This window comes from Panthera pardus, unplaced genomic scaffold, assembly GCF_024362965.1.
Source record: "Panthera pardus isolate Hobbes unplaced genomic scaffold, ASM2436296v1 HiC_scaffold_15, whole genome shotgun sequence".
NCBI classification, from domain to species: Eukaryota; Metazoa; Chordata; class Mammalia; order Carnivora; family Felidae; genus Panthera; species Panthera pardus.
This window is the reverse complement of record NW_026526710.1, coordinates 64,006,653-64,023,441: the sequence shown is the minus strand read 5'-3', so window position 1 is coordinate 64,023,441 and position 16,789 is coordinate 64,006,653. Positions and strand designations below refer to the sequence as shown.

The window sequence follows — 16,789 nt, the reverse complement described above, 5'->3', positions numbered from 1 at the left end:
TGTCCCCTTGGAGTTGGCCAAGACCAGGTGACTTGGCATCCCTCGGGACTGTCCTGTGGGACTGTCCCAGACCTGTTCCTTCCCTCCGCTGTCACTCACGCTGTACAGAATGAGAAAGAATAGTGAGATTGCACCGTGAGGAATTGGGTTCTATGACCCCCATATGAAAGGACACAAAGCCAAATGAAGGATTGGACTCATGGTATAAAAGCAGCCGCTGGGAAAATCAGGTTTCCTGGAGAAGAGACACTGCATCAGGCAGAGCCAGTGAGCTGGGATCTAAATTAGAAATATGGAGATGGGGTAGCCGCAGATCTGCAGGAGCAGCACACGGGGAGCTCTCCCCAGAGCCTGTGAGGGGTGCCCATGGCTGCACAGGGGGCTCATGGAGAGCACAGTGAAGCACCCAGGCTTCCTTCAGGTGGAAAAAGCCTTCCTGCAGCCGTGGATTCATAATCAGCCCCAGACCAAGCCACAGACTACAGCTGCTCCTCAGTAACCAAGGGGTCAGGACACAGGGTGTTTGCTGATGGGAAATGGTTATTTCCAGGCTGCTTTTAACAAAACCCTGCCATTCCCAGTGCTCTCCAAGGCTGCTGTGGGGCTTGAGGGCCGCACGACATAAGCCACATTCAGACTGAGCATTCCCTGCCCTCCCTCTTGGCAGAACCTCAGTCATTGTTCCCTCCCTCTTGGTGGAACCAACTAGTTAGGGCTGAGGGGATAGGAGAGGTCAGCATGTGTTTCTTCCTAACTGAAACTTGGCATCGGTAGGAACTTTCTGGAAATGATAACCCCTGGAAGCAGTTCTTACAAGTGACACTACAGACACTCTGTTTGGACAGTCAGTGTTAGGGACCCTCAGGGCCATGCTGAGGCAAGAGGCAGGCTCTGCCCTGAGTGGGTAGGATTCTTTTGTTTTAGGGACCCGCTCTTGGAAGAGCTGCCTGAGGGTGGACGGCGGACTGCGAACCTTCCAGTAACTCACTGCTGAGGCAGTGGAGGGAAAGCATGCTGAAGGTCTCTGCTTCCTCACCTGGGTCCAGCCTGCTCTCACAAGAGCTTACTTAGTATTAGGGTCAAAGGTTCGTAGTTGCTTAAGTTGCCCTGGAGGTCTCCTTGTCCAACAGGTTGAAACCTTGAGAAGGGAGGCCTTCCTGTGTGTGTCCGTTCATCTGCCCAACAAGCCCCACGTCCCTATGTAACCAGCTGACTCCCTGCCCTTCGCACATCTCTGAGGGGTCAGGCATGCACCACAAGTTGTCACTGTGGTGACTGAGATGGAAAAACTGAGGAGGAGGTGACTGAGAAAGTGTTGTAAGAAGCATCACCTAAAGGACTGTTTAAGCAGAGAAGTTGGATTGTGGGGGACGGGAGCTCTGCTGGGCAAAGGGAACGTCACGTCAGAAGAACTTGAAATGGTCTGACTTCTCCAGACCCCATGGCAGGTGAGGGTCTCATGAAGGTGGAAAAGTCAAGTCCTGGAATGGGCATTGGGGGTGGCAGCCAGGAGGGGAGGAAGGAGTCTGAGAGAGAGTGCAGTGAGCTCCTGGGCTCCAGGGTTACAGCCCAGCCTGCTGGGGAAGAGGTGCCGTGGAGCCCAAGGTCTCCCGCTCTTCCCTCTTCCCTATTTCTTTAAACTTTTATAATTTCAATAACAGTAAAATCAAGTATTAATGCGTTTTTACCAGCTTTATTGAGTGTAATTAACATACCACACTATCTGCTCAAAATATACAATTCCCTGGTTGGCAGTATGTTCAGAGTTGTGCCACGACTCCCACAACAATCAATCGATGACAGGCTCCTGGTCCAGTGCCCTCTTCACGTTATTTTGAGGAGAGAGTAAGGCCACTTGCATGAAGCTTGTAAAGGATGTGATTCAGCATATTTCAGAGCTACTGATCGCCCAGCCCAGATTTTATCAAAATACAAGATTTGCTCTCTTTCTCCTATGTTCATTTTGAATCTTTTTTGGAGATAAGTGCCTTCCCCCTAACCCTGTCTTGGTGGCTGCCTTTAAAGCTGTTGTCGGGCAGGAAAGCACGGTAGCAGGGAGGACGTGGTCCGGAGCCAGCCTGTCCTGGTTTGAACCCCGGCCCTGCTGCTTCCCAACTGTGTGAACTTGGGCAAGTTCCCTAACCTTTCTGTCTCGGTTTCTTCATCTGTAAAATTGTATAAACATAGTGCCTAGCTGATAGGATTCTTGTGAGGATTAAATGAGTTGATGCTTCTAAAATGTATAGAAAACTGACAGATTGGAAGTGCTATGGGCATTCGCTGTTAGTATTAATTGTTGTGAATTCCTGCTGGCCCTGTTCCTTGCTGGTGGTGGTCAAGAAAGAAGACCCTTGTCAGGAAATGTATAATACTGTTTTCCCGCTTTGTTCGTTGACTCACGCCAGTCTGAGTGAGGGAATACATAGGATTATGGCATTTACTAACAGAAGTCCAATTTCATTGTCAAGACAAGATGATTTTGATGCTGGCAAATGCGTTGACCTAGGTGAGTCTTCTCTTCGCAGTCCTGCCCTTCCTGTTCTGTCTGCCCCGGTTCTGTCACTGTCCAGTCCGCTGTATTCCTGTCCTGACCTCCAACAGCCCTGCCTAGCTCACCCTTCTCCTCCCCTGTACCTGCTGTTTCTAAACACAGAATACTTGAAGACAAATGTAAAATCGTATACATGAAAGTGCTGAATCGGATGTATTTTGTCTGCTTAACACAATTAATAGCCTCTGTCAAGAAAGTTTTCTTTTTTTGAATTCCCTACGGCACTTAGCAGTGGGTACTCAATAATAGTTACGTTAAATTGAAAATGAGAAAAATCTGTTTACTTACTCTCTGAGAAATGTGTTCTTAAGCGTGTGAGCATTTTTTTTATGCCGCAGATTGTTAGTTTACTAAACAAATCCCTTTTTAAATGGCTGGTGTAAGGGTCACCTTCAGCCCTGCCTCATCCACATGTACAGTGTAAACTGATGAATGGCGGGTCCAGTTGTGACCCAGGGCTGGGGAAAGGGCGTGTGCAGTGGTCTTCAAGGATGACAGAGGAGAGTAGGTACAGGTAACTGGTAGAGTTACCATCATCCTGGACAATTTGGACAGTGGTTACAGTGACTGTGTTCTGTCTTCCACAAAGCAAGATGCTTTTTGGTTTTTTGAAGCCAGCTCTAAAGATAAAGAATGCTTAATGTATGCTTAATGCCCTTCAGAATGCTTAATGTAGTGAAACATGTAAATTTGAGGATGGCAGAGAGTACTATGTAGCTCATTCGCTAGGTACTTAATACCTGGTGTGTGCCCAGAACCCAATTCCTTTTGTTTTTTTGAGGGAGGGTGCAAGTGAGTGAGGGGAAGAAAGAGAAGCGGGGCTTGTGTTTTACCTGAAGTGGGGCTTGAGATCACGAACCATGAGATCATGACCTGAGCTGAAGTCAGATGCTTAACCAACTGAGCCACCCAGGCGCCCACCCGGAACCCAAAGAATCCTCAGTTCTTTGAGGGGCAGGTGAAAAAACAGTGAGGCATACTCCTTGAGCCTAATAAGCTTGCACTTCGCAGCGACAAGGCAATGTACAAAAACCAACGGCGAACTGGATTAGTGTATGTGTAAGTGCTTAATCATGAGGGATTCCAAAGTGAGATCAAGAGTGGCCAGGATGGGCTTCAGAGACGAGGACAGACTTGAGTGGAGCCTGGACAGTGGTGTTTAGATGAGCATAGAGGGGGGCTCTCCTGCTCTTGGCATTGGGCTGAGTGAGCAGGGACGTGGTGCTAGCGGTAGCCGTGGCACATTCATGACACTGAAGTCACGGGCCCAATGGCAGGGAAGACACAGGGTCACATTTGTCCCAGCTCTGCTCTTGTGACCTTGGGCTCCATGCTCATGCTCTCCTAACCCCTTCAGTGGCTACCAACCAGCAGGCTCTTTGAGGCTCGGTGCACTCCTACGGACACTACTGGAGCCTGCCCACATGGCGTGTGGAAAGCATGGCATACGGGATCCAAAGTGTTCGTGGCCGAATCTTGTTTTCCTTGTCCAGTTAGGGTCCAGGTCTGAGAGCTGAATCCAGCCCCTGTGAGGTCAACTTACTGGTGGACTCCCATCTCCCTATGGCATGGCTCTCTGCTTGCTTCTTCCTTTTCACACAGCACTCTGCCCTCTTCTATGTTTTTGCAGGTCCCTAAAGGAACTGACCAGAACTGGGCACAGAAGCTCTATGACCGGCACTCTGGCAGCCAGCACTTCCAGAAACCCCGCATGTCCAACACAGCCTTCATTGTGGTCCACTTTGCTGATAAGGTGAGTGTCTTTGTGGGCTCTGTGCTCTGTGGGCTCCCCCTGCGTGGGCTCCCCTTGCGTGGGCTCAGGGCTCACAGGGAGTGGTTTCGATTGAAGTGGCCTAAACCTTTCTTAGGTAGGGTCCTCTTGTACCCTTTCTTTCCTTTCCCACACCCCTCTGTGATCCATCAAAGTGTCACCACACGGCAGAGCCCCAGGCGGTGGAGGGAGGCTCTAGCTACCCAATCATATGCTTAACCATTATTTACTGAGGGTCTCTTCCCTGGGAATGCAGGAGCCGTAAGATAGTCATGAATCTCCCCTGGACAGAGGAGAAGGATGCAAGAATAGAGTGGTGCCCTTCTTTGGGCAACTCCTTTCCGAGGAACTGGTGTGCACAGAATTCTGCTACATGGAGTTCTGTTCTGTTTGTGCGAGCCCGTGCTTCCCAAATTTTAATCTGCACATAAATCATCTGGGGTCTCGTTAAAATGCAGATTCTAATTTAGTGGCCTTTTCAGCACCATAAGATGCCTTGGGCCATCTTATGGGAACTCCTTTTTTGAAACAATGTTTTTCCACAAAATGAATACTCAATTTGCTCTGTGTAATTCCTGATCACGTCTTGGGTTTGCATTTTAAAAGGCAACATCTGTGGGTTCCCCAGTTACTCACAACTGGTCAGAAAACAAGTATAGATGAGCCGAAAGGATTTAAGTGCTCAAGCAGCTGCAGAAGGCTCCAGGTCAGGCTGAAGCGCTTGACTTCTGTTTCTGTTTCCCTCTGGGGCCCCAGGTGGAGTACCTTTCAGATGGTTTTCTGGAGAAAAACAGAGACACGGTGTATGAAGAGCAGATCAACATCCTGAAGGCCAGCAAGGTAAAGGGCGTCAGAGATGGGGAGCTAGGGCAGGACCATCCATGGCCAGGGCTGCGTGTGGTGGTTGGGGGCCCTGCTCTGGAATGGTGGTAGGCAGGGGGAAGGCGAAGCGGCTGGTAGGTTATTTCCATCTGAAAACACTTGAGGATGGCGTGATGGAGGGAAGAAAGGAGGTGGTGGAGGATGGGGGGTGGCGGGGGGGGGGGGGGGGTAGGGTTGGCAACTGGGAAAGATCCCAGCTAATGGAGGGACATTGTGAGGGGTGGGGGTACCAGAGGGGACCATCAGGAGAGGGTACAGCAGTGAGTGTATCCATGAAAATGTCACTGGAGTTTATTATGTCTCTTGTCATCATGTCCTACCTGCCAGTATAAAATGATTGAAATCCTCTAAGATCCTTGGGGCGCCTGGGTGGCTCAGTCGGTTAAGCGTCCAACTTCGGCTCAGGTCACGATCTCACTGTCCGTGGGTTCGAACCCCGCGTCGGGCTCTGTGCTGACTGCTCAGAGCCTGGAGCCTGTTTCAGATTCTGTGTCTCCCTCTCTCTCTGACCCTCCCCTGTTCATGCTCTGTCTCTGTCTCAAAAATAAATAAATGTTAAAAAATAAAATAAAAAAAAATAAATCCTCTAAGATCCTGGTATTCATGCATCTAATTTCTGCTTAGCACCTACAGAATCTTCCTATAAGCAAACACTTAGATGTAATAGAAAGGGGGCGCTTGGGTGGCCCAGTGGGTTAAGCATCTGACTTCGGCTCAGATCATGATCTCACAGTTCGTGAGTTCAAGCCCCGTGTTGGGCTCTGTGTTGGCAGCTCAGAGCCTGGAGCCTGCTTGGGATTCTGTGTCTAGCTCTCTCGGCCCCTCCTCCAGTTGCACTCTGTCTCTCTTTCTCAAAAATAAAGAAAATTTTTAAAAAATTAATATAAATAAATGGAATCGAAGGTAGAATTTGAGGGAACGTTAACTGTCTCTTATCTACTTAATTTATTGTGAGCACAACAAAAAGACAGCAAATTACTGTGTCCATTCCACAGGCAGAGGTTACAAGGCACCGAGTCACCTAAGCAAATATTAAGCACCAACCTTGTGAGGCACTGCCCCTACACAGCTCGCATCATACAAAGGTGGATAAGACAGATTCTACCTTGTAGGTGCTTATATCCTAGTGGGCTATGAGTGGCAGATAACCACCCAGGAGCTGCACAGCAAGGAGATGCAGGGAGAGGGCCCTGCAGCCACGAGAGGCGGGGGCACCGCCATTCCAGAAGGCCAGCATACTGATGCACGTGCTGTTGGTGGCTGCAGCCCTTCAGAGAAAACCCAGAAACAGACTCGCCAGGATTTGGGAGGCTTTCTCCCAGACCTCGTGATACTGCACTCCCTGCGGGGGCCTGATAACACTAGACATTGCAGATTAATGGCTTTTTGTGATAAGCTTCAGACAAATGGCAATAGGGGGAGATGCTGGAATGGAGAAAGTACACCAACCAGAATGGACCCAAGGACAGAAGGACAAGTAAAGCCCATTACATCACATGACCCCAAGCAAGGGCTCTAGGGAAGTTTTGGCTTCGTACCAGCATGTGGGTGGCTCGGGGCAGACCCCGGCTCAGTGTCCTCTCTGGATATCTGCACCATTAGTTACTGAGGGAAATTTGGGTAAATGTGTGTATCACTCTGGAATTCAACACAAGATCAACCTCTCAGCTTGCCAAGTCTGCAGCTCTGTAGTCCGTGGTCGGTAATAGGGCTTGTTCTATTCTGTGAAAGGGAGGTGGGGACAGAGGAGGCACAGGCCACAGGGAGAAAAGCACAGGGAGCTACCAAGGCGTGAGCTCTTGGAGCACGTTGCTTCATCGTGCTTCAACGCTTGCAGCCCTGTGACCACCTGTTAGTGACACAGTGACGTCAGAAGCTGAGAAACTTCACTGTTTTGTTAGAAGTTTCTCCTTCCAGGTAGGAGCACAAGTGAAGGGTGGGTGGGGAGTGGTAACGAATACATGTAGTTAAGCTCGTGGATCTTACAGTCTAGTGAAAAAGACAGGGATTTGTGGTATGGAAAAAGAAGTTTGTTGGGGTCCCCAAGACCACCCCCAGATTCAACTATTTGCTGGTAACACTCACAGAACTCAGCAGTTAAACCTCAGGCTCTGACTTATTAGATCAGAAGGATACATAGCACATCAGCAAAGGGCAAGGTACATGGGGTGAAGTCGAGGGAAAACCGGGCCCAAGGTGATAGGAGTCCTTTTCCAGTGCACAGAATGTGCTTCATTCCACAGCAGCGAGTTGTGATGTGAAGTATAGACTAGGGCAGCTGGTCTGAGCAGAGGTGTTAAGAGTTTTTTATCGGGAGTCCGTTATGGAGGCACCCTTTGCCTGGCATGTACCGAAATTTCAAGACTCCCAAAAGGAAGGCAGGAGTTCAACATACGCTGTATTGTTTGCATGAACCTCTTGGACCCAGTGAACCATTCTTACCAGGGATTGGTGAAAACCCTCCCAAAATCAAGTTCCCAGCCAAGGGTCAACCTTACAAGGAGGCCCTCCCAGGGATAGCAGTCTTAAGTGTGCCGTGTTAGGTCTTTACTGAATAGGAGTGTCATGTTAGTTTGGGGGTACTGGGTTTTTATTAGAAATGAGATATAGACTCATAAATTCAAGTAGCATAAATCATTCTCTGCCATTCCTTGACCCACCTTTTCATCAGTTACCATTCTGCATAGACAAGCATGTTGGTACATCTTTGTAAGATTGAAATGAATCCCATTATATATAGTTCTTTAGTTTTTCACTTATATCTTTGCTGTCTTTCCACATGAGTGTATCATTTTTTTAATAGTTGGTATTTTGATAATTCAGATAATCTACAATGAATTCCCTTTGCATACATCTTTTCTTTGTGCAATTGCATCAGTCAGGTAAGTTTTTAGAAGTGAGGTCAGTGGTTCAAAGAGTATGCATGTCCCATTTATAGATAGTCCTAGATTGGGCATGTAGGATAGGTCCATGATCTACTCTCAGAAGATTATGGTCGTCCTTTTCCCTACCCACCTACTGCACTCCAGCTTTCCTCTTGACCGACTAATCTTTCTAAAGAACCAGTGACCTTGTTGCCAACCCCCAGCTGCATCCCAGCACACCCTCACAGGTGCCGTGATGGTGGCCAGCAGCATTCAGAGATTAAGAGGGGCTTCCTGTCCTCCCAGACCCTGGCAGGAGGAGGACTAAGAACTCTCCACCCTGAGCCCATTCCAGACATCCCAGAAAGTAGAAGGCAAAGACTGAAATTAGGTCACTGTAAACCTACAGATGGGCCCGACACAGACCACAGCTACAAATCAAAGAGTGGCTCCAACTGTGCTTTGAATCCTTTGGACAGATGGACATGTCTGGCAGCACCTGTCGTGGTAGCATTTTTGAAACTCATTGTTCATTGAGCCTCTGTCATCTTTAAAAGTTTGTTTTTATAGCAGTCCTAGAAGGTTTATGTTTCCAACTCCGTATTACAAAGAGAAAACTACCTGGAAGGACCCAAAGCCCTATGGCATAGAGTTAATGCCCAGTTTTGGGGTTGGTTTTCTTCTCCCTAAGCACAGATAAGTCTCGAATCTTATATGTAAACTCATAGTTTTATTTGAAGTATTTTTATTTTATGGGAGATCTATTAGCTTTTTTCTTTTTTTTTTTTTTTTTAATGTTTATTTTCGAGAGACTGACAGAGTGCAAGTGGGGGAAGGGCAGAGAGAGAGGGAGACACAGAATCCAAAGCAGGCTTGAGGCTCTGAGCTGTCAGCACAGAGCCCGACACCGGGCTCAAACTCACAAACCATGAGATCATAATCTGAGCCGAAGTCGGACGCTTAACCAACTGACCCACCCAGGCACCCCTCCTATTAGCTTTTTTCTTTGGTGTGGCACCCCTGATAAGAAATTAAGAAATCATTGTGAATAATTAAGCAGTAATGGCTGCAAGACTCCCACGTATCCTACCAGCCAAAGGGATGTTTGAAGAACTCCCACCAAGAGCAACGAAATAAAACAGTGTTAATGAGAATGTAATTAGTAAAGCTATTTATACTAAGAGGTTATAATGTAGCTAATTGCTTTCTCAGCTATTGGAGAGCTATAAATAGAGACTTAGGAAGTGCTTCTTTAAAACATGACTTTAAGTCATTAAGAGACTGATTTGTTTCAGGTAGTAAAGATGGAGATTTCTGCCTCCCAGTGTTGATGATAAAAAACAGTATTTTATCTGGGGGAAAAAAAAACCTCAAAAGGAGCATATGTTTAAGATTTCTGGGTGGCTCAGTCAAGCGTCTGACTTTGGCTCAGGTCATAGCTCACAGTTTGTGGGTTCAAGCCTCACGTTGGGCTCTTGTGCTGACAGCTCAGAGCCTGGAGCCTGCTTCGGATTCTGGGTTTCCCTCTCTTTCTGCCCCTCCCCTGCTTGTGGGTGCTGACTCCTGATTTTGGCTCAGGTCTTGATCTCATGGTTTGTGAGTTCAAGTCCTACATCGGGCTCTGCACTGATAGTGCAGAGCTTGCTTGGGATTCATTCTCTCTCTTCCTCCCTCCCTCCCTCCCTCTCTCTCTCTCTCCTCCCCCTTTGTTGCTTATACTCTGTCTCAAAATTTTTTTAAAAAAATTAGTTTTTGAACTTGTGTGTTCATTTTCTGTGAGTAAATACCCAGTAGTGTAATTACTACATCATGTAGTAATTTTTTGAGGAACCACCATACTGTTTTCCACAGTGGCTGCAGCACTTTGCCTTCCCACCAACACTTGTTATTTCTTGGGTATTTTTTAGTTCAGCCATTCTCACAGGTGTAAGGAGCTAGCTCATTGTGGTTTTGACGTGCATTTGCCTGATGATTGGTGACGTTGAGCATCTTTTCGTGTATCCATTTGCCATTTGTGTTATCTTTGGAAAATTGCCCATTCAGGTCCTCTGAATTAAAAAAATCAGTTTTTTTAAGGTTTGTTTATTTGAGAGCGCCCTACAGTGCCCAAGCAGGGGAGGGACAGCAAGGGCTAGAGAGAGAGAATCCTAAGCAGGCTCTCCTGAGCCAAAACCAAGAGTCAGATGTTTAACCGACTGAGCCACTCGGGCACCCCTGAATTTTTAAACACTTTTAAGGGTATTTGGAGTGCTTCCTATTTAAGATCATTTGGTGTTGGTAGTTAAAAAAAAACAAAACAAAAAACCTGCCACCAATATTGAGAAAAAAAAAAAAAAACAGGTTACTATGTAAGAGAGAACTTCTTAGTCAATAAAACAGTATCATCATCCCCTTTCCAATACAGGAAAGTGCACCTCTTTCTTTAACATTAAGAAAAAAAAAATACTGAGGCTTTTCCTTCAAAGCTCATTTAAAACCCCTGCAAATGAAATATTTTTTAGCTAAAAATTGGAGATTTTTTTCCCCAAAGGGTAGCACTGGCCAGGTGACAGAACAGCTGGAAAACAAAATATTTTTTTCATTAGGTTTACAGCTAGGTTTTTAAAGATAAGGTTTTGGGCAAGAGATTCTAATCAAACGGTTATTCGAGCATGTCTTTTAGTTTCATGGGTCTGTTTTGAAGGAAAGGTGGTTTATGTTCTCACAGAAGCAAACAGGCATGATTTCCAAGGTAACAGCTGTGTATACAGCTGTAATTGACATTTTTCTTAAACTATCAAATGGTTTTTAAAAAGTGTTTTCATACTTCTTTTAATCCCTCTTCAAATAGATTTGCCTCAGGCTTCTTAAAATCTATCTATAGACTTAAATAGCAGAGCATGCCCAAGCCAGTATCTTTGGACACTTGGAAATAAGTGACAACATCAGGGAAGTGCTTGGTTTGTTTGAAGGTATTATCTGAGTGTTTTCATAGTTGGAGGGAGCACATTTTCAGAAAGACCCAGATGGATGTTGCTCTCTAGGACTGCCCTACATGAATTGTGGTGGTTACGTTATTGGTCACTCAGCTCATAAATAGACTTTCCGGTGCTTCTAAAGCATAACTGGAGTTAGTCAATTAAAGGGAAAGCTTTCTCGGAAATTCATCCTTTTGTGAGAATTATTAAGCAAGAGCTTGGTGTAACTACTCCTCATTGAGACTTGAGGTTGGTTTATAGTTGCAACACTGCTGAGACCAGGAGGTCCCTGTCTAGCCCAGTGGGTGGATGGGGTTGGGTGGTACAGTCATCAGTATTTGTCTGTTCTTTCACTGCTGCCTATAGCCCAAGGTTGAGCATATGGTCCTGTGCTCGAACTCTAGGTGTCTGTTCTTGGAGTTTATAAAGTTCTCAGTAGAATGTAAAGCCTACCCTTTTTTCCTAGAGTTGATGTCCCAAACTCCTCTCCCTCGCCATCCCAGATATCCTGCCATTTCTAAATGCAATCTCAAGAGCCGAGACTTGGAATTAAAACATAGCTTTTAAAATAAAATGCAGATTGTCCAGACTAAACCTTTGTTGGGTTCTTTCCCAAAGTGTAGCATAGGGCCAGCGTGAGATCTTCTGATTGAAGCAACAGAAAGGTGCTTCAATTTTAAAGTATTCCTACTGTTGATTCTGATTTCAAAGTTCCTTGTGCGGTTCTAATACATTCTCCTGGCCTTAGAAGTTAATAGAGTTTTCAGAGAAAAAGCTACTATTCATGATTTCTGTAAAGTAGACTCCTGAAACAGTGTAATCATGCATGTAGGAACTTCTACCCTTGACTCAAACATCTTCCTAAATCCATGTCAGGAAGTATGTGAACTAGAATAGTTTAATCAGTATTTTGTTTAGACATGGCAGACTGAATGAATCTGTGATGTCTTTAAAACGTCGGCTGGCCTTTAGTTGCTAATTATTTCCCTGTGGAAATTTCTCCGTGCCAGTCTGACTGGGCACTTGACACTTCCTCACATGTGCCTTCTCTCTCTGGCATCAGATCCCCCTTCCATCCCTCCTGTGCCCAGACTGTCTCTCCCCACCTCCCAGTCTCTTCTATTTTGCCACTGACCCATGTTTTCAGTTGTTATGTGTGTGTCAGTGAGGACCCACGAATCTTTAAACGAGGAGTTGCTGGATATAAGGTTTGTATTTGGAGAAGACTCTGGCTGATGGGAAGACAATGTTGGGATACAGGTGTGTCTGGAGGAGGGCACTCAAGCTCTAGGCACCTGCAGTGGTCTGGGGGAGCTTGGGTAGACTTCAACTAGGACAATAACATTCTGGTGATTAAGGCCTACTGGACCCCGACCATGGACAGAACTTTGTAATTATTAGGATAGGAAATGCTATGTTGGCAGGCTATCTAATGTAAATTTAGGAAGTTTGGAGGCCCCTGGGTGGCTCAGTCGATTGAGCATCTGACGTCGGCTCAGGTCACAATCTTGAGGTTCGTGAGTTCGAGCCCCTCTTCGGGCTCACTGCTGTCAGCGCAGAGCCTGCTTCAGATCTTCCATCTCCACTTCTCTTGCCCCTCCCCCACCTGTGCTGTCTCAAAAAAAAAAAAAATTTGGGAAGTTGGTGGGTGAGGGCCATTTGGGCCGTGTCAAATTTGGAACACCCACAAGGAGGAAGATATGGAGCAGATAGTTGGCACTGTGGGTCATGGGTGTGGAAGAACATTAAGACTGGAGAGACAGGCTGGCGGGGGTTGGGGGTGGTAGTTGAAGCCATAGGTGTGAAGGAGACTGTGCAGGGAACCAGTGTTAGAAAAGATAAACGGTAAGGACCCTGTCCTGGGAAACAGCCACAGGAAGGGGAGATGTGCAGGAGGATGGGCCCATGGAAAGGAAGCTGGGCTGTATGGTCGGGGGAGAGGGCCTCAAAGAGGAGGTGTGGGCCCCTCAACAACATCAAGTAGGACCAAGAGTGAGGCTGTACCCCTTCCAGCCGATGGATTTAGGAGGTTGGGTCCCCGGAAGGCGTTCTCAGGATCTATTTCAGCAGTATGGGGGGCAGACCATGGAGTGCGGGGTGAGGAAGGATGACAGAAGGTGGTGTCTCTGGACCCCTTGCCTGAGATAGAGAGGGAGAGCCAGCTGGACAGGGAAGGCTACGTGTTTAAGGGAAGTAGCCTGGGAACAGGGAGAGAGAGAAAATGCAGGAGTCTAAGTTAGGCTGAAAGGAATCACCTTGCTCAGTTCCCTTATTTTTATGTATCGGAAAATTTAAATCTAGTAGGGCCATGGGTCACAGCTAATGAAGTGGCAGAGTCAGATCTAAAAGGTCTCCTGACCCGAGGTGCCTGGGTGGCTCAGCTGGTTGGGCGTCCGACTTCGGCTCTGGTCATGATCTCGCAGTCTGTGAGTTCCGAGCCCCGTGTCGGGCTCTGTGCTGACAGCTCAGAGCCTGGAGCCTGCTGCTGATTCTGTCTCCCTCTCTCTCTGCTCCTCCCCTGTGTTCGTTCGTTCTCTCTCTCAAAAATTAATAGACATTAAAAAAAGTAAAAAAAAAAAAAAGAAAAAGTAAAGTGTCTCCTGACCCTAGCTCAGTGCCCATTCTATAGCACCTCACTTCCCAGATACCTGCTGAGCTATTGGCTTTTCTGTCTCTTAACTGCTCTACTGTAGTGCCTTGTTTGCAGTGGACTTCGGTCTCTTTGTTACACTGCAGCCAGAGAGAGCTTTCCCAAAAGATCACTGGTCACTGCTACCCTCTGTTCTATGGGCTCTGGAGCCAGGCTGTCTGGGTGCAGATCCTGGCTTTGCCACTGACTAGCTCTGTGATCTTGTACTCTGAGGCTTTGTTTCCCCATCTGTAAAATGGGTTGTAATAACCAAGTGGTTATTGGGAGAATTAAGTGAATTTTCATATATGCTTTGCACCTTCTAAGTGCTCAGCAAATGTTAGCTGCTCTTACTTAAAAAAAAAAAAAAAAAATCTTTAATGGCTTCACATTGCTTTCAGGATAAAGACCAAAATGTTCAAGGATTTTGTATGAGCTGGTCTTCCTTGCTTCCCACCCTGCCCTGCTTCACGGTGTATCCAATAGCTGTACTGGCTTTATATGAGTTCCCCCAGATATGTAGAAACTTCCTAACATGCTTTCCTACCCTCTGAATAACCCACTACCTCAAACTTCCCTTCATAAAAGAAGTCTTTCCTAATTTCTGCTCTGGGGCTGTGATTCAGTCATGTGTTTCTGTTGTTTATTTCCTTTCGGATGCTCATCATCTTGTCATTAAGCTTTTAATTGTGGGGTTAATTGATTAGAGTTCACCTTCTATGCTAGATCATAAACTCCATGATCCATAAGAGGCTCGGTTTTTCTTCATTTTTTGTGTTCCCAGCCCCAAGCACAGTATTTATTTGTTGCATATTTGGTGGTGAGTTAAGTATTCGTAAGTGAAAGAACAAACCAGTCAATCTAGTTTTTTTTTTTTTTTAATTTTTTTAATGTTTGTTTACTTTTGAGAGAAAGAGCACGAATGGAGAGGGGACAGAGAGAGGGAGACATAGAATCCGAAGCAGGCTGCAGGCTCTGAGCCGTCAACACAGCCCCATGCGGGGCTCGAACCCACAAACTGTGAGATCATGATCCAAGCTGAATTGGACGCTTAACCAACCGAGCCACCCAGGCACCCCATCCATCTATTTTCTTAACATTCAGGGACCTAATGTTTATTTTCTCTTCTTTGAAAGCACATGGAAATGACGAGTTAATAAATGTATCATCTTTATGATGGCACCTGCACATTTTTAGCCACAGATTTCTTAAATCCTGAGTTGTCTTTATTCCTCTGACAGCCTGAGTACCTTCCCCTATAAAAAGGCAACATATATGATTTTGAAATACCCTGTATGAAGAGGAAGTTGATCTATTTCAAAAATGCTGAGCATAGGAACTGAATTGTCACCTGAAACCGGGAGACCTCCTTAATGATTTCATTGGGGTGACCTCCCGAGCCATCTGGCTGATGACGAGGCCCTATGGTGGGGATTCAGGGAGTCCTTTGCTCAGGACTGTGTAGCTTCCCCTAGTGCTATCATGGTGTCACCAGCCCATTTCAGCCACAGAAGAGCCCGTAGTGAGGATGGACTTGAGCTGCTTATCTGAGATGATCCTTGGCCTTAAGGTCATTGGTTGTTGCTTTTAGACTGTGCTTCAAACCCAGACCACGGAGTTAAAGAAGCACAACCTTTATTTGCAGGTAGATAGCTGCAGTAAAAGGTGGAAGTCAGGAGCTTCTGATGGAATGCTGGTGAAAAATGAAAAGTGCGAAGGGAGAACGGAACTTAATAGGACACATGTGTTTCCTCCAGCACATGCACGTGCGTGCACACAGTTTAACTGCTTTGTTTGTAACCCATATGGTTAGCTAATGTGTAGTATAAAACCAACTTCTGACCTGCGGTATGCCATTACTTTCGACTCTAATATGGAATTCTTAAAACCTGTTTAACTGATAATACCTAAGAGTAAGTTTAGGTAGGGGGAAGTGATTTGTTTCCTCTGTTTTAGTTTAAAATCTTCATACAGAAGATACACTTATAACTTCAACTGGCATTTGATGCTGGTTTCCAGCATTAGCTGTTGTCATGCTTTCTCTGTGACTGTGAAGTATCTCTGCCCAGGGCTGGGCTTCAGGCTCAGTGAAGATAGGTGTTTGACCTATGCAATTGCTAGAAGTTCCCTTGACGGGCAAAGCATAGCAGAGGTCCTCAAACTGAGGGATTCTCGGTGAGCAGCACACCTGCACCCCCCTAGTTTCTCATGGAAAATGCCTGAAGTTATTGCCAATGGTCCTATGGGTGTCCGCGTGTATTTTGTACCCCCAGCTCTAGGCGCATCACCCTGCAACCCAAGCATGCTACCTGATAAGGTTGCAGAAGCCACCTCTGAGTGAACGAAGTCTCCTGGATCTCACACCCAGTTTCTGGGGCAGGTTGACTGTGCCCCTAGCACCATCTTTCTCTTCTGCCCAGACACTGTAATGTGCTACTATTGAGACCTCCCACGTTTGTGATCAGATCGCAACTGCATGCTGTGTGGTATTTCTGTTTGAAGGACCTACCCTGGACTGTAATATGAGAAAACTATGTGTTGCCTAATATAGCTTCTACAAGTTTTTTTTTTTTTTTTAATTTTTAACCTTTGTTTATTTTTGAGGGAAAGACAAGAGTGTGAGCAGGGGAGGGGCAGAGAGAGAGGGAGACACAGAATCCGAAGCAGGCTCCAGGCTCTGAGCTGTCAGCACAGAGCCCAGCCCAATGCAGGGCTCGAACTCATGAACTGTGAGACCATGACCTGAGCCAAAGTCGGACGCTTAACTGACTGAGCCACCCAGGTGCCCCTACAACTTTTCAGAATACCTCTGAAATACTGATGTGGAATATTGATGGGAGTATGCCATTAAATTGTGGAATTTGGACCTCTCCTTTGTAGGATTCTTGGACTTCCCAAACTGTTGGTGTGGTGCTCAGTATATTCTCCACTAAACTGGGACTCAACTTGTAAAAGGTCTGGGAAGTTAAATGCAGGACGGTGTCAGCACAAGTGGACTCTCACTGCCATTTTGAACCTGTAGACTTCCATGGAGATGGTGTTGCCTCTTAAGCTTTCCTTAGCCTAAGACTCCTGCTCTGAATTTCAGGGGATGTTGTCAGCGGCAGGAATGCTTCATAAGTTACCTTTTAGGTA

General features: G+C 46.4%; 1 protein-coding gene across 2 annotated transcripts in view; it reads left to right on the top strand.

The window, feature by feature from the left end:
• Positions 1 to 16,789, top strand: part of MYO5B (myosin VB) — a 338,549-nt gene that overhangs the window by 230,524 nt on the left and 91,236 nt on the right. For both annotated transcript variants that reach the window (XM_019464074.2, XM_019464075.2), the window contains exons 13-14: positions 4,182 to 4,304; positions 5,079 to 5,162. In XM_019464074.2, coding sequence (XP_019319619.1) covers positions 4,182 to 4,304; positions 5,079 to 5,162 — 207 coding nt within the window. The remainder of the gene's footprint in view (positions 1 to 4,181; positions 4,305 to 5,078; positions 5,163 to 16,789) is intronic.